This window comes from Ranitomeya variabilis, chromosome 4 (genome assembly GCF_051348905.1).
Source record: "Ranitomeya variabilis isolate aRanVar5 chromosome 4, aRanVar5.hap1, whole genome shotgun sequence".
Taxonomy (NCBI): Eukaryota; Metazoa; Chordata; class Amphibia; order Anura; family Dendrobatidae; genus Ranitomeya; species Ranitomeya variabilis.
The window spans coordinates 767,827,747-767,854,031 of NC_135235.1; the positions used below are offsets into that span (position 1 = coordinate 767,827,747).

A 26,285-nucleotide genomic window follows, 5' to 3' on the forward strand; every position below is an offset into this window, starting at 1 on the left:
CGTCACATTACATCATTCTTATCTATGGGAATAACAGATGGACAGAACTGGAGAGGTGAGGACTCTGGAAATGTCTGTAGTGAGATTTATTAATGTGTCTCTCCATTACCAGGATTACACAGTGGTGAAGAAGATCTCTAGTGATCACTGTCAGGACCCTGTGTCTGAGGGATGGGGAAGACCCCTGAGCCCAATCACGGGGCCTCCACCTCACCCCCTGATCCATGAGGACATCAATGACCAGAAGATCCTAGAACTCATCTACAAGATGATTGAGCTGCTGACTGGAGAGGTGACACTGCTGGGAATGCTGGGACATTATACAGTAACACTATGAAGGGATCGGGGGGGATGACGGTATCATTGTATGTGTCAGGTTCCTATAAGGTGTCAGGATGTCGCTGTCTATTTCTCCATGGAGGAGTGGGAGTATTTAGAAGGACACAGAGATCTGTACAAGAACGCCATAATGGAGGTTCCCCAGCCCCTCACATCTCCAGGTAATAGACAGGACTACATACACACGGCCTATAATTATCTGTATGTAAAGAATGAATTCACTCCCTGTATGTGTTTCCTCCAGATCTATCCAGTAAGAGGACAACACCAGAGAGATGTCCCCGTCCTCTTCTTCCACAGGACTGTAACCAAGAAGATCCCAATGCTCCTCAGGATCATCAGGTAGATGGAGAGAAGGTGTTAGGAGATCTCCTCTATGATGTGTAGATGCGGCGCCCCAGGGTCCTGGTCGTCGCAGTAATGTCGCTTTCCTCTCGGGGAGAGTGATATTACGTTTGGAGGCAAAGAAGGATAACTGCATCCAGATATCACAACCATGCAACACACTTCACACTCCAGACCACCAGGGGGGGCTTTTGCTATTGATTAGGCCACTCCCCACATATAGATATGTAACTGGTAGTCTGGAGGGAAAGTTAGAAAGTTCCATACAGTGGTCTGAGGAGGACAGAAGGTCCACGGAGCTGTGCATGCCCTTAGAGCTGCAGCTCCCAGAAGGAGACAATTTGAAGGAGGACTGTATTGTAGTGAGCATGAAGGAAGTCATAGCAAAGGATTGGATACCAGAAGGGGACCAGCCCTGCACAGGCTGTCTCCTTCTGAGGCGCAGAATCCCGGTAGCCGGAATACCGAGGGAGTACGGACCTCTATGCTTTACTCCAGAGACCGGCAGGACAACTAATTCCACGTTACTTGTCCGACCCACACCCAGGAGGCATGATGGCACCCCTCAGAGGCCGGGGCATGCTAGAGTCCCTGTAAAACGCCTCAAGCCACCAGTCATACAGGTTTTATCCTATCCGACCACGGGGGACAGAGAGAGACATTACATCTGTGAGGACCTTATTTGAAGCTAATGCAGTAAGGGACTACACCATTACAGCGCAAGGGAAGGCTACTGATTTCTACCTGGATAAGGGGACTCTGGACTGGCCTCCAAACCGGCTGGACTCTGCCTGCCCTGTGATCTGGTGCTCTGGACTGCGGACCCCTGAAGTTTTCAGTAAACCAGGTAAAAGACTGCAAACCAGTGTCCTCGTTCTTTAATGCATCGTCCACCATCTTCCAGCCACATACCGGGAAGCCCTGGGGAAACACTTCACCTGTGGGAAGGTATAACATCTAGCTGCCATAACATCACCCCAGCGGACCCCTTATAGCAGCGTCAGTCACCCTGACCGAATACCACAGGTGGTGTCACGAACATAAACTCTTTTCCCCTTTAAAGACCTTTCCCCATTTATACGGACACCCGTGGGCCACGGTCCGGGTCGCCACAGTGACATTCCCCTTGCGAACCGACAGACCTGATACCGAGTACCCCTTTGCCCCTTGGGGGTGATCCATAGACGCCGGTGAAGGTCTTGTGCTCAGTCTTGTTTTATCCACCAGTATTATATGTTTTATACTTGTGTAATGAGAACGGTGGAGATGGCAGGATTAGAGCTGATCATAGATGTGACTTCTCCATCTGTCGGTGACTTTTATAATATTTGTTTCAGGGTGAAGATCTGACCCATATTAATACTACAGAGACATATGTTAGGGGTGATGAGTGGTGTAAAGAGGAGATTCCTACATATGACTACCCAGGTGAGTAGTGACCACTAAATGCAGAGAAGTCACAGATTCTTCTCATCACCGGCTGTGGCTGCTTTATCGGTGGTGTAGTCCGGCCGTATTACCATGATCACCATTTTACCTCTAGACCACAACATTCTCCTCCACCCAAAACTGTTCTAATGACTTTGGGCATTGAGAGCCCTTTTCTATAGAACTTACAACCTGGTAGATCCACCTACCCCCTGGGTTTAGGAGACGCTGTTACCTGCCCAGATCTGTGAACTATAAAGCCAAATGACAGCGTACGTAGAATGTGCTGACAAGATAGAAAATCACTTGAAGAAAAATATGATGATGGGCCTGTAAGAGAAAGCGGAGGGTAATGATGCTGTTTGCTTCCTAGAACCCTGAGATCTTATCGGATGAATCTCCCTTCTCTCCCTTCTGTGCTGCTGAATGTGATCATATGGTCCCTACAAGACCAGGTCCAGTCTTTCTGGCCAAACTTCACTTTTATGATCGACAACATTAAATGTGCAGTGAGGCCAAGTGTGAATTTCTGGACAATAACAGTTTCCCTTTATCCTGACTTTTCAATTTGTATTAAAACCGACTAACTTCCAGGAGGATTGTGATAATCTACATAAACCCATCACACCGTTGCCATGATATATCTCTGAGCTGTGCGTGACTGATGGCTGTAATATATATATATATAGTGTTGATATTATTGTTGATAATGCCTATAATATTGTGAGGCTTATACAAAAAAATTAACATCCAGCAAAACACCACAACAACATCCCATTTTTCCATATCCATCAAAGCCTTTCTGTCTTCTGGTGTTAGATTAGACGTCTCATGTGGTCTGGATGGTAGGGATGCTTTATCCTCAGAGACCATTTTGGTAAAAACATCAACTGCTGAGACCAAAGACAAATGAGGAAATGTTTTGGATTTATTAATTAGATGTGTGGGGAAATGACTCACCTCAGAGACTTGTTCATCCAATAAATATTGAAATGTTAGCAAGGGCCTCCTGTTCCTCCCTTGTAGGAAAACGACCCAATTGATCAGATTTATAATGCAATTTCTTTTAAATCAATTTTCTCAAAAATAGATGTAAATGCTTAATTATCGTGAATGAATGTAGGCGAGATGAAGGGGAGAACGTTGGCCCTTTCTGCAGCACGGTCATCTGTGTGGTTGTCCATTCATGATGTGATAAATTACCCTTACATGGTCCTCGCACCGATCTTTGTTTGAGGATGTGAGATGCTGATTCCTTTTCCCAAATTGCCTCGTTCGAGGAGCCTTTTCAGGTTGTGATGTGACTGTCACATTCACTCACAGAAGATATGGATTGAATGGATGAGGTCCTGGAGAGGGTCCTTTTAATGGAACGTTTCTTTATTTGCCAGTGGAAAATCTTACCGCTGGCAAAATCTGAACTGTCACGTTGATATTTGTTGGACTTACTGTCTTTCCCATCTTTCCATGTCTTTCTCCAGTTGGTTGTGGTCTCTTGAAAAGATCCTGCTGTCTTTTCTGGTTGTACCTTATTGTGGAGATCCTGTAACTCCTCCTCAGTTTTGGCCAATGACGCAGTATTATTTTCAGTAATTATGTGGATAAATTCCAAGGAGCATGTATTCGCTGCCTTAATCCACCTTTGAGTTACATTTTCATCTTCAAGATCAGAAGTCGGATAAACTTGTATTCTTAGTCCCCGTGGACTGATTTTCTGGTCCCAATAATTTTCCAGTGCCGTTTTCATCCACCGAAGTTTAGTTTTTTTATGTAAAGCATTTTTATATTCGGATCTCTTGGCTGGTGATTGAAGTGTGGCCGGTGCCAGATCCTGCCCCCTTCTTACACACATCCGTAGCTTTAGCTAGCCAGGAGCGTTCCCTGGTCTTGGTCCATTCTGTGCGGCCCCACTGCTAAGATAGCAGTTTTCCGATAATATTAATATAAAACTTGGTCCTATTTAACGTGGTAATCCTATTAGTTAGTGCCCAGTCACAACTCACAGTGACATCAACAAAACATCCTGAGGACAATAAACCTCAAAGGATAAAGGACTGGAGCCGGAAGAATGGTTTTTATAGAAAAATCCTATTTTATTTTTATTAGATCACCAAACATGATAAATAAATGGGTACAAATAGTAAGAAGGGTTCAGAAAGAAAAGAGGGACTTTAGGACTCACAATAGTTACTTTTAGATCACTTTGTATCTGAGATTCGGATCACGCTAATTACTAGACAGCAAAATGTAAGTGACCTTGCTAAAACAATAGGTACTACAATGTTGTAAACACTAAGAACAAATTACAAATCTTTAATAAATAGTGTATAAATTATAGCAGGTAGGTGATTATTAGCAAAGATCAAGATGGAAGTGCAATATTATAATTCTATTACCAGAATGGCATCTTTAGATCATACATGCATCCTAGTCTGTGCAAAGCAAACCCCTGCAGTGCAATACGAACAACTTGTATTAATATCTCCATTAATATTGTCACCTCACTTTTGGTATGCACTTTATCAGGATTAAGATCACACACAACACTTTTTTATGTACCGTATTTTTCGCTTTGTAAGACGCTCCGGATTATAAGACGCACCCCAAATTTTGAGGAGAAAAATAGGAAAAAACTTTTTTTAATAAATTGGTGGGGCGTCTTATAATCCATGCGTCTTATTACTTACCAGGGGTTGTGGCTGCGGTGGATCAGGGTCCCAGGGTCGTTGCTGGAGGCAGGAGTGGAGCATTGCTGCAGGCTGGGATGATGGGGTCTGCAGGGGGGCTTCGGTGCTGCATGGGGGCTGCTGTGCTGCAGGCTGGGATGAGGGGTGCTGCAGGGCTGGCTCTGGTGCTGCAGGGGGCTCTGGTGCTGCAGGGGGCTCTGGTGCTGCAGGGGGCTCTGGTGCTGCAGGGGGCTCTGGGGCTGCAGGGCTGGCTCTGGCGCTGCAGGGCTGGCTCTGGTGCTGCAGGGGGCTCTGGTGCTGCAGGGGGCTCTGGTGCTGCAGGGGGCTCTGGTGCTGCAGGGGGCTCTGGTGCTGCAGGGGGCTCTGGGGCTGCAGGGCTGGCTCTGGCGCTGCAGGGCTGGCTCTGGCGCTGCAGGGCTGGCTCTGGTGCTGCAGGGCTGTCTCCAGGGCTGTCTCTGGTGCTGCGGGGGGCTCTGGCGACATTTTGTGAAAGACCAGAGCCCCCAGCAGTTCGTCCATGCGTTCCTATATGACTGACTCCGGGAAAATGGCCGCCGGAATCTCGAGAGATGAGATCTCAGTGCTGAAATCTCATCTCCCGAGATTCCGGCGGCCATTTTCCCGGAGTTAGTCATACTGGAATGCATGGACGAACTGCCGGGGGGGCTCTGCTCTTTCACAAAATGTCGCCAGAGCCCCCCGCAGCACCGGAGCCTCCAGCATCACCCGGGGCAGCAGCGGACATCCCCGGCAGCGGCGGCGGGCGACAGCGGCGGCGGGCGACAGCGGCGGCGGGCGGTAGCGGCGGCAGACACCCCCTCATCCCAGCCTGCAATGGTAAGCGGTATATCCGCTTTGTTAGACGCACCCACATTTCCCCCCCAAATTTGGGGGAAATAAAGTGCGTCTTACAAAGCGTAAAATACGGTAATACATTTTTTTGCACTTGTCGCTTTATTATATTTTCCTTCTGAACCATTCTTACTATTTTTATCCATGTATTTATCATGCTTGTTTGATCTAATAAAAATATATATATTTTTTAATAAAAATCATTTTTCTAGCTCCACTCCTTTATCCTTTGACATTTATTGTCCTAAGGATGTTTTGTTGATCTAAATCCTATTGAGCATCTTTGGAAGGAGCTGAAACATGCCGTCTGGAAAAGGCAACCTTCAGACACGAGACAACTGGAGCAGTTTGCTCTTGAGGAGTTGCCAAAATACCTGTCGAGAGGTGCAGAAGTCTCACTGACAGTTACAGGAATCGTCTGATTGCAGTGATTGCCTCAAAAGGTTGTGCAGCAAAATAATAAGTTAAGGATTCCATCATTCCTGTCCAGGCCTATTTCATGATGTTTATTTATTTTTTTGTAATTCTGTAGAAACATGGTTGAAAACCAATGTCTGACTTTCATTTGTTCATTTTCATAGATTTTTTTTATTTATTATTACTTTTGTCAAATTCAAGTTATTTCTGTGACCATTGTGGGTTTTTCTGTCATTAAACGAGGGGTACCAACAATTTTGACCACGTGTGTAGGAGGAATGAATATTTTGACTCCACAGCCACTTTCCAGAAATTAAGTGGATGATGGAGAGTGAAAATTACACATTTGCCATTTTATTACCCAGCACATAGTGCCCAGACTGTGCTCCAGGAGACACACACAGCAAATTAACTGGATTCTTCTCACTATGATATTGGTAAATACAGGGATCGTAAATGTTGTTTGAGCACACTGCAAGACTCAGAAGTGAGAGCGGATTTTGCTGGATTGGTTTATAGAAACTGTTACTTTTCAACAGCCTTTGAGCCACTAATAGTGTGGGAGCCTCTGTTTTTCCATTGACAGATGATGGACCTGAGTGGGGACTTGTTTTTTTGTGAGATGGGAATTATTTTGGCCTACATAACATTGATTGGTTTCTTTTTATTTGATATTTGAGAGGGAGCATGAAGAAACAGTTGAACACCACACTCTACTGGCTCATCCAACAAGGTTTTCTATTAGACTGTGAACTGTCATTGTCTTGGTAAATAAAGTTTTTTACATAGCTTGCCATTTTTATGGACAGTTTAAGTAGAAATGTTCAAAAATATAAAACTCAAGGATATTTTATTTAAAAAAAAGTGTTTTTTATCTTAGCAGATGACTGTACCAGGAGATCAGAGGGACAGCTGACATCTTCAATTTTTAAATCTGATGATCTTGAGATCCTACAAGATACAACTGAAGTGATTGCTGTTACTTCAGATATATCATCATCAATTCACAGCAAAGATCTGTCATCTGATCCTATGAAACAGATCCCATCTTCTGATTCATTACCGACTACTAAGGAAAATCAAAGTCACAAAAGAGGCATTAAAAAACAAACTGCTCCTAAAGCAAAGAAGTCATTTTCATGTTCAGAATGTGGGAAATGTTTTAACAAGAAATCAGCTTTTGTTAAGCACCAGAGAATCCACACAGGGGAGAAGCCTTTTTCATGTTCAGAATGTGGGAAATGTTTTAACCAGAAAGGGAGTCTTGTTACACACCAAATAACTCACACAGGAGAGAAGCCTTTTTCCTGTTCAGAATGTGGGAAATGTTTTAACATTAAATCAGCTTGTGTTAGGCACCAGAGAATCCACACTGGAGAGAAGCCTTTTTCCTGTTCAGAATGTGGGAAATGGTTTTACCAGAAATCACATCTTGTTAGTCACCATAAAACTCACACAGGGGAGAAGCCTTTTTCCTGTTCAGAATGTGGGAAATGTTTTGTACGTAAATCAGATTTTGTAAACCACCAGAGAACTCACACAGGGGAGAAGCTCTTTTCCTGTTCAGAATGTGGGAAATGTTTTATCCAAAAATCAGATTTGGTTAGGCACCATAGACGTCACACAGGGGAGAAGCCTTTTTCCTGTTCAGAATGTGAGAAATGTTTTTACCAGAAATCACATCTTGTTAACCACCAGAAAGCTCACACAGGGGAGAAGCCTTTTTCCTGTACAGAATGTGGAAAATGTTTTGCACATAAATCAGATTTTGTTAACCACCAGAGAGCTCACATAGGGGACAAGCGTTTTTCCTGTTCAGAATGTGGGAAATGTTTTAACCAGAAAAGTCATCTTGTTAACCACCAAAGAGCTCACACAGGGGAGAAGCCTTTTTCTTGTTCAGAATGTGGCAAATCATTTTACCAGAAATGGCATCTTGTTAGTCACCAGAGAACTCACACAGGTGAGAAGCCTTATTCCTGTTCAAAATGTGGGAAATATTTTACTTGGAAATCATCTGTTAATAAACATCAGAGACATCACATAGGGGAGAAGCCTTTTTTATGTTTATAATGTTGGAACAGGTTTAACCAAAATTGGATCTTCTTAAATGGGTTGTCTTTTGTCATTCCTCATGTTTTGTGATAAAAGGATGAAACTAAACTTTATTAGTTCCAAATGTAAAACTATACCCATAATTCACCCTCTGAAGGTTAGTCAGTAGGTGACTAATTGAAAAAACAAATACACCACATTTCAGTATATAGGGCGAAGTGACGTATACACACTCACTCTCCAAGCCTCTTATTTCTATGGGTTTCATCGTCCTCATTAAAGGAGACTCATCAGGAGACTTTTAGCCCCTTAATCCCCAAGGGTGGTTTGCATGTTCATGACCTGGCCAATTTTTACAATTCTGACCACTATCCCTTTATGCGGTACGCTTCTATGGATCCCGGTGATTCTGACATTGTTTTCTTGTGTCATATTGTACTTCATGTTAGTGGTAAAGTTTCTTCGATGTGATTTGTTTTTATTTATGACAAAAACTGAAATATGGCGAAAATTTTGCAATTTTTAAACAATTTTTTTGCCCTTAAATCAGAGAGATGTCACACAAAATACTTGAAAAGTAACATTTCCCACATGTCTACTTTACATCAGCAAAATTTTGGAACCAAGTTTTCTTTTTGTTAGGAAGTTATAAGGGTTATAAGTTAACCAGCGATTTCTCATTTTTACATTTTTTTTAGGGACCACATCACATTTGAAGTCACTTTGAGGGTCTATAAGATAGAAAATACCCAAAAGTGACACCATTCTAAAAACCGCACCCCTCAAGGTGCTCAAAACCACATTCAAGAAGTTTATTAACCCTTCAGGCGCTTCACAGTAATTTTTGGAATGTTTAAAAAAAAAAAAAAAAATTTAACTTTTTCATAAAAAACATTTTTCAGATCCAATCGTTTTCATTTTCCCAAGGGTAATAAGAGAAATTGGACCCCAAAAGTTGTGCAATTTCTCTGTAGTGCGCTGATACCCCATATATGGGGGTAAACCACTGTTTGGGCGCACGGCACAGCTCGGAAGGGAAGGAGCGCCGTTTGAGTTTTCAATGCAGAATTGGCTGGAATTGAGAGGACGCCATGTGGCATTAGGAAAGCCCCTGATGTGCCTAAACAGTAGAAACCCCCCTATTCTAACTCCAACCTTAACCCCAACACACCCCTAATCCCAACCCTAACCATAGCCCTAACCACACCCCTAATCCCAACCCTAGCCACAAACCTAACCCTAACACCCCCTAATCACCATAACCATAACCCTAACTGTAGCCCTAACCCTAATGGGAAAATGGAAATCAAATTCCTTTTTTTATTTTATTATTTTTTCCTAATTAAGGGGGTGATGAAGGGGGGGGTTTGATTTACTATTTATAGCGGGTTTTTATGTTTGGCAGCTCTCACACACTAAAAGATGCTTTTTATTGCAAAAATAGTTTTTGCATCACCACATTTTGAGAGCTATAATTTTTCCAAATTTTGGCCCAAAGTCATGTGAGATCTTATTTTTTGGGGGATGAGTTGACATTTTTATTAGTACCATTTTCGGGCACATGACTTTTTTTATCTCTTTTTATTCCGATTTTTGGGAGGCAGAATGAGCAAAAAACAGCAATTCTGGAATTGCTTTTTTTTTCTTTTATAATTTTTTTTTATACCATTCCGCGTGTGGTAAAATTGATAAAGCAGTTTTATTCTTCGGGTCAGTATGATTACAGCGATACCTCATTTATATTTTTTCATGTTTTGGCGCTTTTACACAAAAACTTTTATAGAAAAAAATTTATTTTTTGTCGCTTTATTGAGAGCTATAACTTTTTATTTTTCGCTGATGATGCTGTATGGGGGCTTGTTTTTTGCGGGACAAGATGACGTTTTCAGTGGTCCCATTTTTATTTACATCCGTCTTATCGCGTTTTATTGCACTTTTTGTTCAGCGGTATGATAAAGCATTGTTTTTTGCATCGTTCTGTATCTATTTTTTTGACGGTGTTCACTGAAGGGGTTAACTAGTGGGACAGTTTTATAGGTCGGGTCGTTATGGATGTGGCAATACCAAGTATGTGTACTTTTATTGTTTTTTTATATACTTAAATAAATGGATTTATTGGAAAATATTTTTTTTCTTTATTTGGGGATTTTTAAAAAAAATATTTATACACATTCTAATTTTTTTTTTTTTTTTAACTGTATAACATTGTCCCAGGTTGGGACATATCATGTCAGATCGCTGATCTGACACTTTGCATATGCATAGCACAATGTCAGATCAGCAATCTGACAGGCAGTGAAGGAGGCTTTCCAAGTCCTGTTCTCTGCAGGCGCTCGCAAGCCACCTCCCTGCAGGACCCGGAAGGACCCTGCGGCCATCTTGGAGCGTGGGGTCTCCATGGAGACCGCCGGAACAAAGCGATCGCATCGCGTTGGTCCGGTGGGAGAGAGCAGTCAGACCTCTCCCTGCGCGATTGTTCTCTATGTTGCTGTCACTACTGACAGCGGCATCAGAAGGGTTAAATGCCCACGATCGGCGTTAGCACTGTCACATACAGCTGACACCCGCACGCGATCGCTGCAGTGCTCACCGTGAGACTGAGCAATCGTGCCGCCGTACTAGTACTGCCGCTGGCAGAAATGCAGTTCATGTCGGGAAGGGGTTAAGCAAACTTAAGAATTGTCAAGTTTTTGTTGTGTTTCATGATTCTTTAATTGTATGTCTACTCTAATTTGTAAAACAATAAAAGTCTGATTTATGAAAACATACACAGCTGCAATAGCGTATTCCGTGTCTGATTCATGCTGCCCATGGAATCTCTCCCTTTAAAAATTGAGTAGAAGAATGGGAACCTGTAGGTGGCATATGTCGGGTAACATTCGCAGAGCATCTCTGACAGAAAGCTTGATTGGAATCTGCACAGAGTATTCTGGAGCATTGTATAGTATTTGGGAAGCACTGTCATGCACATAGATGGTTGGCGGGCGCAGCTAAAATCCAAAATGGACAGTCATCTAATATATGATAATGCATGGGGCTAACATTCATCTAGTGGGTATTTATTGGGGTTCAAGCACCTGAGATATGTGGAGTATCTTTTTAGGACACACCATGTTTGTAGATGTTAAAAAGTTTCCGAGAAAATTATTCTGCTCAGAGTTTAATCACAGTTTGATCAAAGTGTGGCATGAGTGTAATGCGATTTTCTTGTACATGGAGATATTTTATTAAAGAAGTTCTTTACCTTCTCAGTTCTGACAGTCCGAGAAAATCAGACTGCACTCGAACATGTGAATGGCCTAATAGACATAGGTAGGAGTGCTATTCGTGAAAGACGGATAGTGCTCATGAAACGGAGGAGAGGCCAGTAGTAGTTGTGGCTAACGGTGGCAGTTTCAGTGCACTCTGGCCCTCCGTCCCATTAACATATTGCAGTCCACTCACTTGTAACTCAGGGTCCATTCCACATTGCCAGGGTTCCTTTTAACATCACACAATGACCGTCAGAGTCCAGGTATATCTTCAACAAAACAATTTTACTCAGCTCGTCCAATTTAGTCACAGAAACAGCACAAGATTCTTCACAGAATATCACCATTCTGTTCCCTGTACTGTCCCTTTCTCCTCGAGGAATATCCACCGGATACGCCGGTCCTGCAGCTTCCTGACTGGTCAGACTAACCCACTTCAGGAATTCCCCGCCCGCTTCCCTATCCTAAGGTAAAGTTGAAGAATGGCTCTTCCATTCTTTACCAGGCCATAGGCTTGGACTTTAAGGGTAGTTCCCATGAAGTTAGCTGCTACCATTCTTATGCTGCCCAGATATTCCTCCACTACCGTGTGACTCAGCTCTTAGGCGGTGGACTGCTAGGCTCCTTGACTTAAACATTCCCCCTTGACACGACTGTCCTGTCCTTGCTCCCGGCTCACACTTTCTCTGAATAACTCCAGGAAGCTTCCCAGAACTACTCTACATTAGCCCCTCTTAACGAGACTAATCCTATTGGTCTAACTAATTCCCTATTCTATTTTACTATGTTCCCCCTACTATCTAAGTCCTACACAGTCCCTATATCTTCATAACAACATTAAAGGAATACATTTTCAGCAACCACACACATTCAGTGTCAAAACTGTCCAAAGGGGGGCATATGACGGCCTGTCACCCCTTACACTCCTCCCTCCTAAAATATGGTCATCCCCGACCATACAGTGTCTGTGTAACATAACTTTAATGTAAAACACACTTTTTTAAATTTAGTTAACCACACTAAAGTCCTTTTGCTCCTCATAAGAGTCCGATTTTTTTTTTGTGTTTTGTTTTTTTTAACATTCACCTCTGGCCTTTTGGCCAGCAATATGCCTTGGGCAGGCACTTAGCTACAGTTCTCCGTGATCACCCTTGGGGGTGATCCATAGACGCCGGTGAAGGTCTTGTGCTCAGTCTTGTTTCATCCACCAGTATTATGTTTTATACTTGTGTAATGAGAACGGTGGAGATGGCAGGATTAGAGCTGATCATAGATGGGACTTCTCCATCTGTCGGTGACTTTTATAATATTTGTTTCAGGGTGAAGATCTGACCCATATTAATACTACAGAGACATATGTTAGGGGTGATGAGTGGTGTGAAGAGGAGATTCCTACATATGACTACCCAGGTGAGTAGTGACCACTAAATGCAGAGAAGTCACAGATTCTTCTCATCACCGGCTGTGGCTGCTTTATCGGTGGTGTAGTCCGGCCGTATTACCATGATCACCATTTTGCCTCTAGACCACAACATTCTCCTCCACCCAAAACTGTTCTAATGACTTTGGGCATTGAAAGCCCTTTTCTATAGAACTTACAACCTGGTAGATCCACCTACCCCCTGGGTTTAGGAGACGCTGTTACCTGCCCAGATCTGTGAACTATAAAGCCAAATGACAGCGTACGTAGAATGTGCTGACAAGATAGAAAATCACTTGAAGAAAAATATGATGATGGGCCTGTAAGAGAAAGTGGAGGGTAATGATGCTGTTGGCTTCCTAGAACCCTGAGATCTTATCGGATGAATCTCCCTTCTCTCCCTTCTGTGCTGCTGAATGTGATCATATGGTCCCTACAAGACCAGGTCCAGTCTTTCTGGCCAAACTTCACTTTTATGATGGACAACATTAAATGTGCAGTGAGGCCAAGTGTGAATTTCTGGACAATAACAGTTTCCCTTTATCCGGACTTTTCAATTTGTATTAAAACCGACTAACTTCCAGGAGGATTGTGATAATCTACATAAACCCATCACACCGGTGCCATGATATATCTCTGAACTGTGCGTGACTGATGGCTGTAATATATATATATATAGTGTTGATATTATTGTTGATAATGCCTATAATATTGTGAGGCTTATACAAAAAAATTAACATCCAGCAAAACACCACAACAACATCCCATTTTTCCATATCCATCAAAGCCTTTCTGTCTTCTGGTGTTAGATTAGACGTCTCATGTGGTCTGGATGGTAGGGATGCTTTATCCTCAGAGACCATTTTGGTAAAAACATCAACTGCTGAGACCAAAGACAAATGAGGAAATGTTTTGGATTTATTAATTAGATGTGTGGGGAAATGACTCACCTCAGAGACTTGTTCATCCAATAAATATTGAAATGTTAGCAAGGGCCTCCTGTTCCTCCCTTGTAGGAAAACGACCCAATTGATCAGATTTATAATGCAATTTCTTTTAAATCAATTTTCTCAAAAATAGATGTAAATGCTTAATTATCGTGAATGAATGTAGGCGAGATGAAGGGGGGAACGTTGGCCCTTTCTGCAGCACGGTCATCTGTGTGGTTGTCCATTCATGATGTGATAAATTACCCTTACATGGTCCTCGCACCGATCTTTATTTGAGGATGTGAGATGCTGATTCCTTTTCCCCAATTGCCTCGTTCGAGGAGCCTTTTCAGGTTGTGATGTGACTGTCACATTCACTCACAGAAGATATGGATTGAATGGATGAGGTCCTGGAGAGGGTCCTTTTAATGGAACGTTTCTTTATTTGCCAGTGGAAAATCTTACCGCTGGCAAAATCTGAACTGTCACGTTGATATTTGTTGGACTTACTGTCTTTCCCATCTTTCCATGTCTTTCTCCAGTTGGTTGTGGTCTCTTGAAAAGATCCTGCTGTCTTTTCTGGTTGTACCTTATTGTGGAGATCCTGTAACTCCTCCTCAGTTTTGGCCAATGACGCAGTATTATTTTCAGTAATTATGTGGATAAATTCCAAGGAGCATGTATTCGCTGCCTTAATCCACCTTTGAGTTACATTTTCATCTTCAAGATCAGAAGTCGGATAAACTTGTATTCTTAGTCCCCGTGGACTGATTTTCTGGTCCCAATAATTTTCCAGTGCCGTTTTCATCCACCGAAGTTTAGTTTTTTTATGTAAAGCATTTTTATATTAGGATCTCTTGGCTGGTGATTGAAGTGTGGCCGGTGCCAGATCCTGCCCCCTTCTTACACACATCCGTAGCTTTAGCTAGCCAGGAGCGTTCCCTGGTCTTGGTCCATTCTGTGCGGCCCCACTGCTAAGATAGCAGTTTTCCGATAATATTAATATAAAACTTGGTCCTATTTAAAGTGGTAATCCTATTAGTTAGTGCCCAGTCACAACTCACAGTGACATCAACAAAACATCCTGAGGACAATAAACCTCAAAGGATAAAGGACTGGAGCCGGAAGAATGGTTTTTATAGAAAAATCCTATTTTATTTTTATTAGATCACCAAACATGATAAATAAATGGGTACAAATAGTAAGAAGGGTTCAGAAAGAAAAGAGGGACTTTAGGACTCACAATAGTTACTTTTAGATCACTTTGTATCTGAGATTCGGATCACGCTAATTACTAGACAGCAAAATGTAAGTGACCTTGCTAAAACAATAGGTACTACAATGTTGTAAACACTAAGAACAAATTACAAATCTTTAATAAATAGTGTATAAATTATAGCAGGTAGGTGATTATTAGCAAAGATCAAGATGGAAGTGCAATATTATAATTCTATTACCAGAATGGCATCTTTAGATCATACATGCATCCTAGTCTGTGCAAAGCAAACCCCTGCAGTGCAGTACGAACAACTTGTATTAACATCTCCATTAATATTGTCACCTCACTTTTGGTATGCACTTTATCAGGATTAAGATCACACACAACACTTTTTTATGTAATACATTTTTTTGCACTTGTCGCTTTATTATATTTTCCTTCTGAACCATTCTTACTATTTTTATCCATGTATTTATCATGCTTGTTTGATCTAATAAAAATATATATATTTTTTAATAAAAATCATTTTTCTAGCTCCACTCCTTTATCCTTTGACATTTATTGTCCTAAGGATGTTTTGTTGATCTAAATCCTATTGAGCATCTTTGGAAGGAGCTGAAACATGCCGTCTGGAAAAGGCAACCTTCAGACACGAGACAACTGGAGCAGTTTGCTCTTGAGGAGTTGCCAAAATACCTGTCGAGAGGTGCAGAAGTCTCACTGACAGTTACAGGAATCGTCTGATTGCAGTGATTGCCTCAAAAGGTTGTGCAGCAAAATAATAAGTTAAGGATTCCATCATTCCTGTCCAGGCCTATTTCATGATGTTTATTTATTTTTTTGTAATTCTGTAGAAACATGGTTGAAAACCAATGTCTGACTTTCATTTGTTCATTTTCATAGATTTTTTTTATTTATTATTACTTTTGTCAAATTCAAGTTATTTCTGTGACCATTGTGGGTTTTTCTGTCATTAAACGAGGGGTACCAACAATTTTGACCACGTGTGTAGGAGGAATGAATATTTTGACTCCACAGCCACTTTCCAGAAATTAAGTGGATGATGGAGAGTGAAAATTACACATTTGCCATTTTATTACCCAGCACATAGTGCCCAGATTGTGCTCCAGGAGACACACACAGCAAATTAACTGGATTCTTCTCACTATGATATTGGTAAATACAGGGATCCTAAATGTTGTTTGAGCACACTGCAAGACTCAGAAGTGAGAGCGGATTTTGCTGGATTGGTTTATAGAAACTGTTACTTTTCAACAGCCTTTGAGCCACTAATAGTGTGGGAGCCTCTGTTTTTCCATTGACAGATGATGGACCTGAGTGGGGACTTGTTTTTTTGTGAGATGGGAATTATTTTGGCCTACATAACATTGATTGGTTTCTTTTTATTTGATATTTGAGAGGGAGCATGAAGAAACAGTTGAACACCACACTCTACTGGCTCATCCAACAAGGTTTTCTATTAGACTGTGAACTGTCATTGTCTTGGTAAATAAAGTTTTTTACATAGCTTGCCATTTTTATGGACAGTTTAAGTAGAAATGTTCAAAAATATAAAACTCAAGGATATTTTATTTAAAAAAAAGTGTTTTTTATCTTAGCAGATGACTGTACCAGGAGATCAGAGGGACAGCTGACATCTTCAATTTTTAAATCTGATGATCTTGAGATCCTACAAGATACAACTGAAGTGATTGCTGTTACTTCAGATATATCATCATCAATTCACAGCAAAGATCTGTCATCTGATCCTATGAAACAGATCCCATCTTCTGATTCATTACCGACTACTAAGGAAAATCAAAGTCACAAAAGAGGCATTAAAAAACAAACTGCTCCTAAAGCAAAGAAGTCATTTTCATGTTCAGAATGTGGGAAATGTTTTAACAAGAAATCAGCTTTTGTTAAGCACCAGAGAATCCACACAGGGGAGAAGCCTTTTTCATGTTCAGAATGTGGGAAATGTTTTAACCAGAAAGGGAGTCTTGTTACACACCAAATAACTCACACAGGAGAGAAGCCTTTTTCCTGTTCAGAATGTGGGAAATGTTTTAACATTAAATCAGCTTGTGTTAGGCACCAGAGAATCCACACTGGAGAGAAGCCTTTTTCCTGTTCAGAATGTGGGAAATGGTTTAACATTAAATCAGCTTGTGTTAGGCACCAGAGAATCCACACTGGAGAGAAGCCTTTTTCCTGTTCAGAATGTGGGAAATGGTTTTACCAGAAATCACATCTTGTTAGTCACCATAAAACTCACACAGGGGAGAAGCCTTTTTCCTGTTCAGAATGTGGGAAATGTTTTGTACGTAAATCAGATTTTGTAAACCACCAGAGAACTCACACAGGGGAGAAGCTCTTTTCCTGTTCAGAATGTGGGAAATGTTTTATCCAAAAATCAGATTTGGTTAGGCACCATAGACGTCACACAGGGGAGAAGCCTTTTTCCTGTTCAGAATGTGAGAAATGTTTTTACCAGAAATCACATCTTGTTAACCACCAGAAAGCTCACACAGGGGAGAAGCCTTTTTCCTGTACAGAATGTGGAAAATGTTTTGCACATAAATCAGATTTTGTTAACCACCAGAGAGCTCACATAGGGGACAAGCGTTTTTCCTGTTCAGAATGTGGGAAATGTTTTAACCAGAAAAGTCATCTTGTTAACCACCAAAGAGCTCACACAGGGGAGAAGCCTTTTTCTTGTTCAGAATGTGGCAAATCATTTTACCAGAAATGGCATCTTGTTAGTCACCAGAGAACTCACACAGGTGAGAAGCCTTATTCCTGTTCAAAATGTGGGAAATATTTTACTTGGAAATCATCTGTTAATAAACATCAGAGACATCACATAGGGGAGAAGCCTTTTTTATGTTTATAATGTTGGAACAGGTTTAACCAAAATTGGATCTTCTTAAATGGGTTGTCTTTTGTCATTCCTCATGTTTTGTGATAAAAGGATGAAACTAAACTTTATTAGTTCCAAATGTAAAACTATACCCATAATTCACCCTCTGAAGGTTAGTCAGTAGGTGACTAATTGAAAAAACAAATACACCACATTTCAGTATATAGGGCGAAGTGACGTATACACACTCACTCTCCAAGCCTCTTATTTCTATGGGTTTCATCGTCCTCATTAAAGGAGACTCATCAGGAGACTTTTAGCCCCTTAATCCCCAAGGGTGGTTTGCATGTTCATGACCTGGCCAATTTTTACAATTCTGACCACTATCCCTTTATGCGGTACGCTTCTATGGATCCCGGTGATTCTGACATTGTTTTCTTGTGTCATATTGTACTTCATGTTAGTGGTAAAGTTTCTTCGATGTGATTTGTTTTTATTTATGAAAAAAACTGAAATATGGCGAAAATTTTGCAATTTTTAAACAATTTTTTTGCCCTTAAATCAGAGAGATGTCACACAAAATACTTGAAAAGTAACATTTCCCACATGTCTACTTTACATCAGCAAAATTTTGGAACCAAGTTTTCTTTTTGTTAGGAAGTTATAAGGGTTATAAGTTAACCAGCGATTTCTCATTTTTACATTTTTTTTAGGGACCACATCACATTTGAAGTCACTTTGAGGGTCTATAAGATAGAAAATACCCAAAAGTGACACCATTCTAAAAACCGCACCCCTCAAGGTGCTCAAAACCACATTCAAGAAGTTTATTAACCCTTCAGGCGCTTCACAGTAATTTTTGGAATGTTTAAAAAAAAAAAAAAAAATTTAACTTTTTCATAAAAAACATTTTTCAGATCCAATCTTTTTCATTTTCCCAAGGGTAATAAGAGAAATTGGACCCCAAAAGTTGTGCAATTTCTCTGTAGTGCGCTGATACCCCATATATGGGGGTAAACCACTGTTTGGGCGCACGGCACAGCTCGGAAGGGAAGGAGCGCCGTTTGAGTTTTCAATGCAGAATTGGCTGGAATTGAGAGGACGCCATGTGGCATTAGGAGAGCCCCTGATGTGCCTAAACAGTAGAAACCCCCCTATTCTAACTCCAACCTTAACCCCAACACACCCCTAATCCCAACCCTAACCATAGCCCTAACCACACCCCTAATCCCAACCCTAGCCACAAACCTAACCCTAACACCCCCTAATCACCATAACCATAACCCTAACTGTAGCCCTAACCCTAATGGGAAAATTGAAATCAAATTCCTTTTTTTATTTTATTATTTTTTCCTAATTAAGGGGGTGATGAAGGGGGGGTTTGATTTACTATTTATAGCGGGTTTTTATGTTTGGCAGCTCTCACACACTAAAAGATGCTTTTTATTGCAAAAATAGTTTTTGCATCACCACATTTTGAGAGCTATAATTTTTCCAAATTTTGGCCCAAAGTCATGTGAGATCTTATTTTTTGGGGGATGAGTTGACATTTTTATTAGTACCATTTTCGGGCACATGACTTTTTTTATCTCTTTTTATTCCGATTTTTGGGAGGCAGAATGAGCAAAAAACAGCAATTCTGGAATTGCTTTTTTTTTCTTTATAATTTTTTTTTATACCATTCCGCGTGTGGTAAAATTGATAAAGCAGTTTTATTCTTCGGGTCAGTATGATTACAGCGATACCTCATTTATATTTTTTCATGTTTTGGCGCTTTTACACAAAAACTTTTATAGAAAAAATTTTATTTTTTGTCGCTTTATTGAGAGCTATAACTTTTTATTTTTCGCTGATGATGCTGTATGGGGGCTTGTTTTTTGCGGGACAAGATGACGTTTTCAGTGGTCCCATTTTTATTTACATCCGTCTTATCGCGTTTTATTGCACTTTTTGTTCAGCGGTATGATAAAGCATTGTTTTTTGCATCGTTCTGTATCTATTTTTTTGACGGTGTTCACTGAAGGGGTTAACTAGTGGGACAGTTTTATAGGTCGGGTCGTTATGGATGTGGCAATACCAAGTATGTGTACTTTTATTGTTTTTTTATATACTTAAATAAATGGATTTATTGGAAAATATTTTTTTTCTTTATTTGGGGATTTTAAAAAAAAATATTTATACACATTCTAATTTTTTTTTTTTTTTTAACTGTATAACATTGTCCCAGGTTGGGACATATCATGTCAGATCGCTGATCTGACACTTTGCATATGCATAGCACAATGTCAGATCAGCAATCTGACAGGCAGTGAAGGAGGCTTTCCAAGTCCTGTTCTCTGCAGGCGCTCGCAAGCCACCTCCCTGCAGGACCCGGAAGGACCCTGCGGCCATCTTGGAGCGTGGGGTCTCCATGGAGACCGCCGGAACAAAGCGATCGCATCGCGTTGGTCCGGTGGGAGAGAGCAGTCAGACCTCTCCCTGCGCGATTGTTCTCTATGTTGCTGTCACTACTGACAGCGGCATCAGAAGGGTTAAATGCCCACGATCGGCGTTAGCACTGTCACATACAGCTGACACCCGCACGCGATCGCTGCAGTGCTCACCGTGAGACTGAGCAATCGTGCCGCCGTACTAGTACTGCCGCTGGCAGAAATGCAGTTCATGTCGGGAAGGGGTTAAGCAAACTTAAGAATTGTCAAGTTTTTGTTGTGTTTCATGATTCTTTAATTGTATGTCTACTCTAATTTGTAAAACAATAAAAGTCTGATTTATGAAAACATACACAGCTGCAATAGCGTATTCCGTGTCTGATTCATGCTGCCCATGGAATCTCTCCCTTTAAAAATTGAGTAGAAGAATGGGAACCTGTAGGTGGCATATGTCGGGTAACATTCGCAGAGCATCTCTGACAGAAAGCTTGATTGGAATCTGCACAGAGTATTCTGGAGCATTGTATAGTATTTGGGAAGCACTGTCATGCACATAGATGGTTGGCGGGCGCAGCTAAAATCCAAAATGGACAGTCATCTAATATATGATAATGCATGGGGCTAACATTCATCTAGTGGGTATTTATTGGGGTCCAAGCACCTGAGATATGTGGAGTATCTTTTTAGGACACACCATGTTTGTAGATGTTAAAAAGTTTACGAGAAAATTATTCTGCTCAGAGTTTAATCACAGTTTGATCAAAGTGTGGCATGAGTGTAATGCGATTTTCTTGTACATGGAGATATTTTATTAAAGAAGTTCTTTACCTTCTCAGTTCTGACAGTCCGAGAAAATCAGACTGCACTCGGATATCATCCGAGAGCAGTCCAATTTTTTTTCACTAACCCATTGAGCTGCATTGCTGATTTTGATCCAATGCTTGGATCAAAATTGGCCTGTTTCCGATATTTTCCTTGGACCACTCGGTCGGAGTAAAAAATCGAACATGTGAATGGCCTAATAGACATAGGTAGGAGTGCTATTCGTGAAAGACGGATAGTGCTCATGAAACGGAGGAGAGGCCAGTAGTAGTTGTGGCTAACGGTGGCAGTTTCAGTGCACTCTGGCCCTCCGTCCCATTAACATATTGCAGTCCACTCACTTGTAACTCAGGGTCCATTCCACATTGCCAGGGTTCCTTTTAACATCACACAATGACCGTCAGAGTCCAGGTATATCTTCAACAAAACAATTTTACTCAGCTCGTCCAATTTAGTCACAGAAACAGCACAAGATTCTTCACAGAATATCACCATTCTGTTCCCTGTACTGTCCCTTTCTCCTCGTGGAATATCCACCGGATACGCCGGTCCTGCAGCTTCCTGACTGGTCAGACTAACCCACTTCAGGAATTCCCCGCCCGCTTCCCTATCCTAAGGTAAAGTTGAAGAATGGCTCTTCCATTCTTTACCAGGCCATAGGCTTGGACTTTAAGGGTAGTTCCCATGAAGTTAGCTGCTACCATTCTTATGCTGCCCAGATATTCCTCCACTACCGTGTGACTCAGCTCTTAGGCGGTGGACTGCTAGGCTCCTTGACTTAAACATTCCCCCTTGACACGACTGTCCTGTCCTTGCTCCCGGCTCACACTTTCTCTGAATAACTCCAGGAAGCTTCCCAGAACTACTCTACATTAGCCCCTCTTAACGAGACTAATCCTATTGGTCTAACTAATTCCCTATTCTATTTTACTATGTTCCCCCTACTATCTAAGTCCTACACAGTCCCTATATCTTCATAACAACATTAAAGGAATACATTTTCAGCAACCACACACATTCACTGTCAAAACTGTCCAAAGGGGGGCATATGACGGCCTGTCACCCCTTACACTCCTCCCTCCTAAAATATGGTCATCCCCGACCATACAGTGTCTGTGTAACATAACTTTAATGTAAAACACACTTTTTTAAATTTAGTTAACCACACTAAAGTCCTTTTGCTCCTCATAAGAGTCCGATTTTTTTTTTGTGTTTTGTTTTTTTTAACATTCACCTCTGGCCTTTTGGCCAGCAATATGCCTTGGGCAGGCACTTAGCTACAGTTCTCCGTGATCCGGCAGGATCCTTGGGTCATCCAGTTAACACAAGTTCAATTGGCTCCGATCCCTTTTATTTCCTGGACCCGAGCACGTACACAGTTCACATTAGAACTCACCACAGTCCCATTAGCTACAGTCCATATCCTCCTGGTGTACTCCTTCCTCCTCCCTCCTTTGCACTGAGTACAGCCCTGTAACAAATGCAGGCCGCTCTTTTTTTTTCTAGCAATAAAACTCAGGTTACACATGGCAAACTAAAACAGTCTTTTGCAGCAACTACATACAGTCCGTTTTCAGTCCAAGGGCACGTAACCCCCTTCGGGTTAAATTCCTGAAATCCAGCATGAGAGGTGCAACAGAACTTGGGGAGGGGAAAACAATGTTCAACGTGAACGTTCCAACTGACTGTACCAGCCACACTGCATTCAACTCCAGTGCTACAGGGCTCCTGTACCCACAGGGACCCAGAACAGTCCCATTCTCATCCATAGGTGCAACAAGCACAACTCTCCTTTAAAAAAAAAAGTTTTAATCATTGTTCCACATCGGGCTCCGTGCCCGTGCTCCCGCAGGTGATGGTGGCTCCTTCGCCGTCGCAGGTGTCATATCCCCCGCCTCAATAGCAAGGGAGGAGCAGAGCTCGGCCATTCCATACGCCGAGAAGATGAGGACGATTGTGCCCACTCCCGGCGCCCATACAGTTCCGGGTTGTCCTCTGGGGATATCAGAGTGACTGCGACAGCAAAGTCCATCCTCTTTGAAAAAGGTGACCTAATCTTCCCTCACGGGCCTCTGGAATATAATGGAACTTGTGTTCACGTACACCTTGTCGTTTGTGTAGGCCTCACGGATAAAGCCATACCCTCAAGACCAGTGAGTATATGCCAGGACCCCATGGGTCTGCCGTCCAGCCATTGTGCCACCTCCTGGCGCAGTTCCGCCTGGACCTCCTCTCTCCTTTCCTTTGATCAACCCTGCTATCCACGCTGCCTGCTCAGGGGATGGGAAGGTGTTGTGAATTCTGCTCTTGGGTTCCCTCCGGTGGTTGTTGGTGGTAATGCAGTTGTCCCTGAGTTGCAGTCCTGGGCAGGTGTTTCTGCTGATTGCAGCTCTGACTGGGCTATTTAGGTGTGCAGGATTCATTAGTCATTGCCAGTTGTCCATTGTTCTTGGAGGGTTTGCATCTCTGTCTGGTTCCTCCTGCCCTGCTGCAAAAATCAGCAAAGATAAGTGTCTGGTTTTGTTTCTGCAGCACACATGCCGTGTGCTTTACAATTCAGTGCTATTCATTGTTTTTCTTAGTCCAGCTTTGACTGTGTTTGGATTTATTCAGTCAAGTTGGATTCTCTGGAGATGCAGATATACATTCCATGTCTTTAGTTAGATTGTGGAATTTTGGATTATCTGCTGTGGATATTTTTAGGGTTTTAATACTGACCGCTTAGTATTCTGTCCTATCCTTTTCTATTTAGCTAGAGTGGCTTCTTTTGCTAAATCCTGTTTTCTGCCTGTGTGTGTTTTTCCTCTGATACTCACAGTCAATATTTGTGGGGAGCTGCCTATCCTTTGGGGGTCTGCTCTGAGGCAAGATAGAATTCCCATTTCCATCTATAGGGGTATTTAGTCCTCCGGCTGTGTCGAGGTGTCTAGGATGTGTTAGGTACACCCCACGGCTACTTCTAGTTGCGGTGTCAGTTTAGGGATTGCGGTCAGTATAGGTTCCACCTACTCCAGAGAAAGTCCATGCGGCTTCAAGGTCACCAGATCATAACAGTACAACTGGCCAACAATGTGTTAAATGCATCTCAGAAGAAGGGAAAAAAGGTGTTGAGCCATTTTTTTTTCTGCAGCCTGCTTTGTCTTTCCTTTCCTCTTTTTCTCTGGGTGGCTGAGGAGCCTGGTGGTAGCATAGATGTTCAGGGATTGGCTTCTCGTGTAGACAAGCTTGCTGCTAGGGTACAGGGTATTTCGGATTATATTGTTCAGACTCCGGTTTTAGAGCCTAAGATTCCTACTCCTGATTTGTTTTTTGGGGACAGGTCCAAATTTTTGAGTTTTAGAAACAACTGTAAACTGTTTTTTGCTCTGAGACCTCGATCCTCTGGTGGTTCCATTCAGCAGGTTAAAATTGTCATCTACCTGCTGCGTGGCGATCCTCAGGATTGGGCATTTTCCCTGGAATCTGGGAATCCGGCCTTGCTTAATATAGACGCCTTTTTTCAAGCTTTAGGATTATTATATGATGAACCAAATTCTGTGGATCAAGCTGAGAAAACCTTGTTGGCCCTGTCTCAGGGTCAAGAAGCGGCAGAATTGTATTGTCAGAAATTTAGAAAATGGTCTGTGTTGACGAAATGGAATGATGATGCTTTGGCGGCAATTTTCAGAAAGGGTCTTTCTGAATCCGTTAAAGATGTTACGGTGGGGTTTCCCACGCCTGTCGGTCTGAGTGATTCTATGTCTCTGGCCATTCAGATTGATCGGCGCTTGCGGGAGCGCAGAGCTGTGCGCACTGTGGCGTTGTCCTCGGAGCAGATGCCTGAGCCAATGCAGTGTGATAGGATTCTGTCTAGAACAGAAAAACAACAAGGATTCAGACGTCAGAATAGGTTGTGTTTTTATTGTGATGCTTCTCATGTCATTTCAGTCTGCCCTAAGCGTAAAAAGAGGATCGCTAGGTCATTTACCATCAGTACTGTACAACCTAAATTTCTGTTATCTGTGTCCTTGATCTGCTCATTGTCATCATTTTCTGTCATGGCGTTTGTGGATTCAGGCGCCGCCTTGAACTTAATGGAGTTTGAGTTTGCCAGGCGTTGTGGTTTCCCCTTGCAGTCTTTGCAGAACCCTATTCCTTTGAGCGGCATTGATGCTACACCTTTGGTTAAGAATAAGCCCCAGTTTTGGACACAGGTGACCATGTGCATGGCGCCAGCCCATCAGGAAGATTGTCGTTTTCTGGTGTTGCATAATTTGCATGATGCTATCGTGCTGGGTTTTCCATGGTTGCAGGTACATAATCCTGTGTTGGATTGGAAGTCTATGTCTGTGACTAGTTGGGGTTGCCAGGGGGTTCATAATGATGTTCCTTTGATGTCAATCTCCTCTTCTTCCTCTTCTGAAATTCCAGAGTTTTTGTCTGATTTTCAGGATGTATTCGATGAGCCCAAATCCAGTTCCCTTCCACCGCATAGGGACTGTGATTATGCAATTGACTTGATTCCTGGCTGTAAGTTTCCTAAGGGCCGACTTTTCAAACTGTCTGTGCCTGAACATACCGCCATGCGGAGTTATGTTAAGGAGTCTTTGGAGAAAGGTCATATTCGGCCATCTTCTTCACCGTTGGGAGCGGGATTTTTTTTGTTGCTAAGAAGGATGGCTCCTTGAGACCCTGTATTGATTATCGCCTCTTGAATAAGATCACGGTCAAGTTTCAATACCCTTTACCTCTGCTTTCCGATTTGTTTGCTAGGATTAAGGGGGCTAGTTGGTTTATGAAGATTGACCTTCGGGGGGCATATAATCTTGTTCGTATTAAGCAGGGTGATGAATGGAAAACTGCGTTTAACACGCCCGAGGGCCATTTTGAATACCTTGTGATGCCATTCGGGCTCTCTAATGCTCCATCTGTTTTTCAGTCCTTCATGCATGATATCTTCTGGAATTATCTTGATAAATTCATGATTGTATATTTGGATGACATTTTGATTTTTTCCGATGATTGGGAGTCTCATGTGGAACAGGTCAGGATGGTATTTCAGATCCTTCGTGATAATGCTTTGTTCGTGAAGGGGTCTAAGTGTCTCTTTGGAGTGCAGAAGGTTTATTTTTTGGGCTTCATTTTTTCTCCCTCATCTATGGAGATGGATCCGGTTAAGGTTCAGGCGATTCAGGATTGGATTCAACCCACATCCGTGAAGAGCCTTCAGAAATTTTTGGGCTTTGCTAA

The 26,285-nt window shown here is 42.1% G+C and overlaps 1 protein-coding gene across 1 annotated transcript; it reads left to right on the forward strand.

Annotated features, from left to right (window-relative positions):
- The first annotated feature begins 118 nt into the window (after positions 1-118).
- On the forward strand, positions 119-19,982 carry LOC143766928 (uncharacterized). The gene is made up of 6 exons (XM_077254936.1): positions 119-292; positions 377-500; positions 584-681; positions 2,022-2,112; positions 6,949-8,133; positions 16,805-19,982. Exons 1-6 carry the CDS (start codon positions 269-271, stop codon positions 17,836-17,838), a joined length of 2,556 nt encoding a protein of 851 aa, XP_077111051.1. The 5' UTR covers positions 119-268; the 3' UTR covers positions 17,839-19,982.
- The last annotated feature ends 6,303 nt before the right edge of the window (positions 19,983-26,285 follow it).

Excerpts from the sequence above, each read along its gene's own strand:
- LOC143766928 (XM_077254936.1), top strand. The coding sequence starts at position 269 with ATGATTGAGCTGCTGACTGGAGAG. Across the intron at positions 293-376 it reads TTGAGCTGCTGACTGGAGAG|GTTCCTATAAGGTGTCAGGA; the intron begins GTGACACTGCTG and ends TGTATGTGTCAG. Across the intron at positions 2,113-6,948 it reads TCCTACATATGACTACCCAG|CAGATGACTGTACCAGGAGA; the intron begins GTGAGTAGTGAC and ends TTTTTATCTTAG.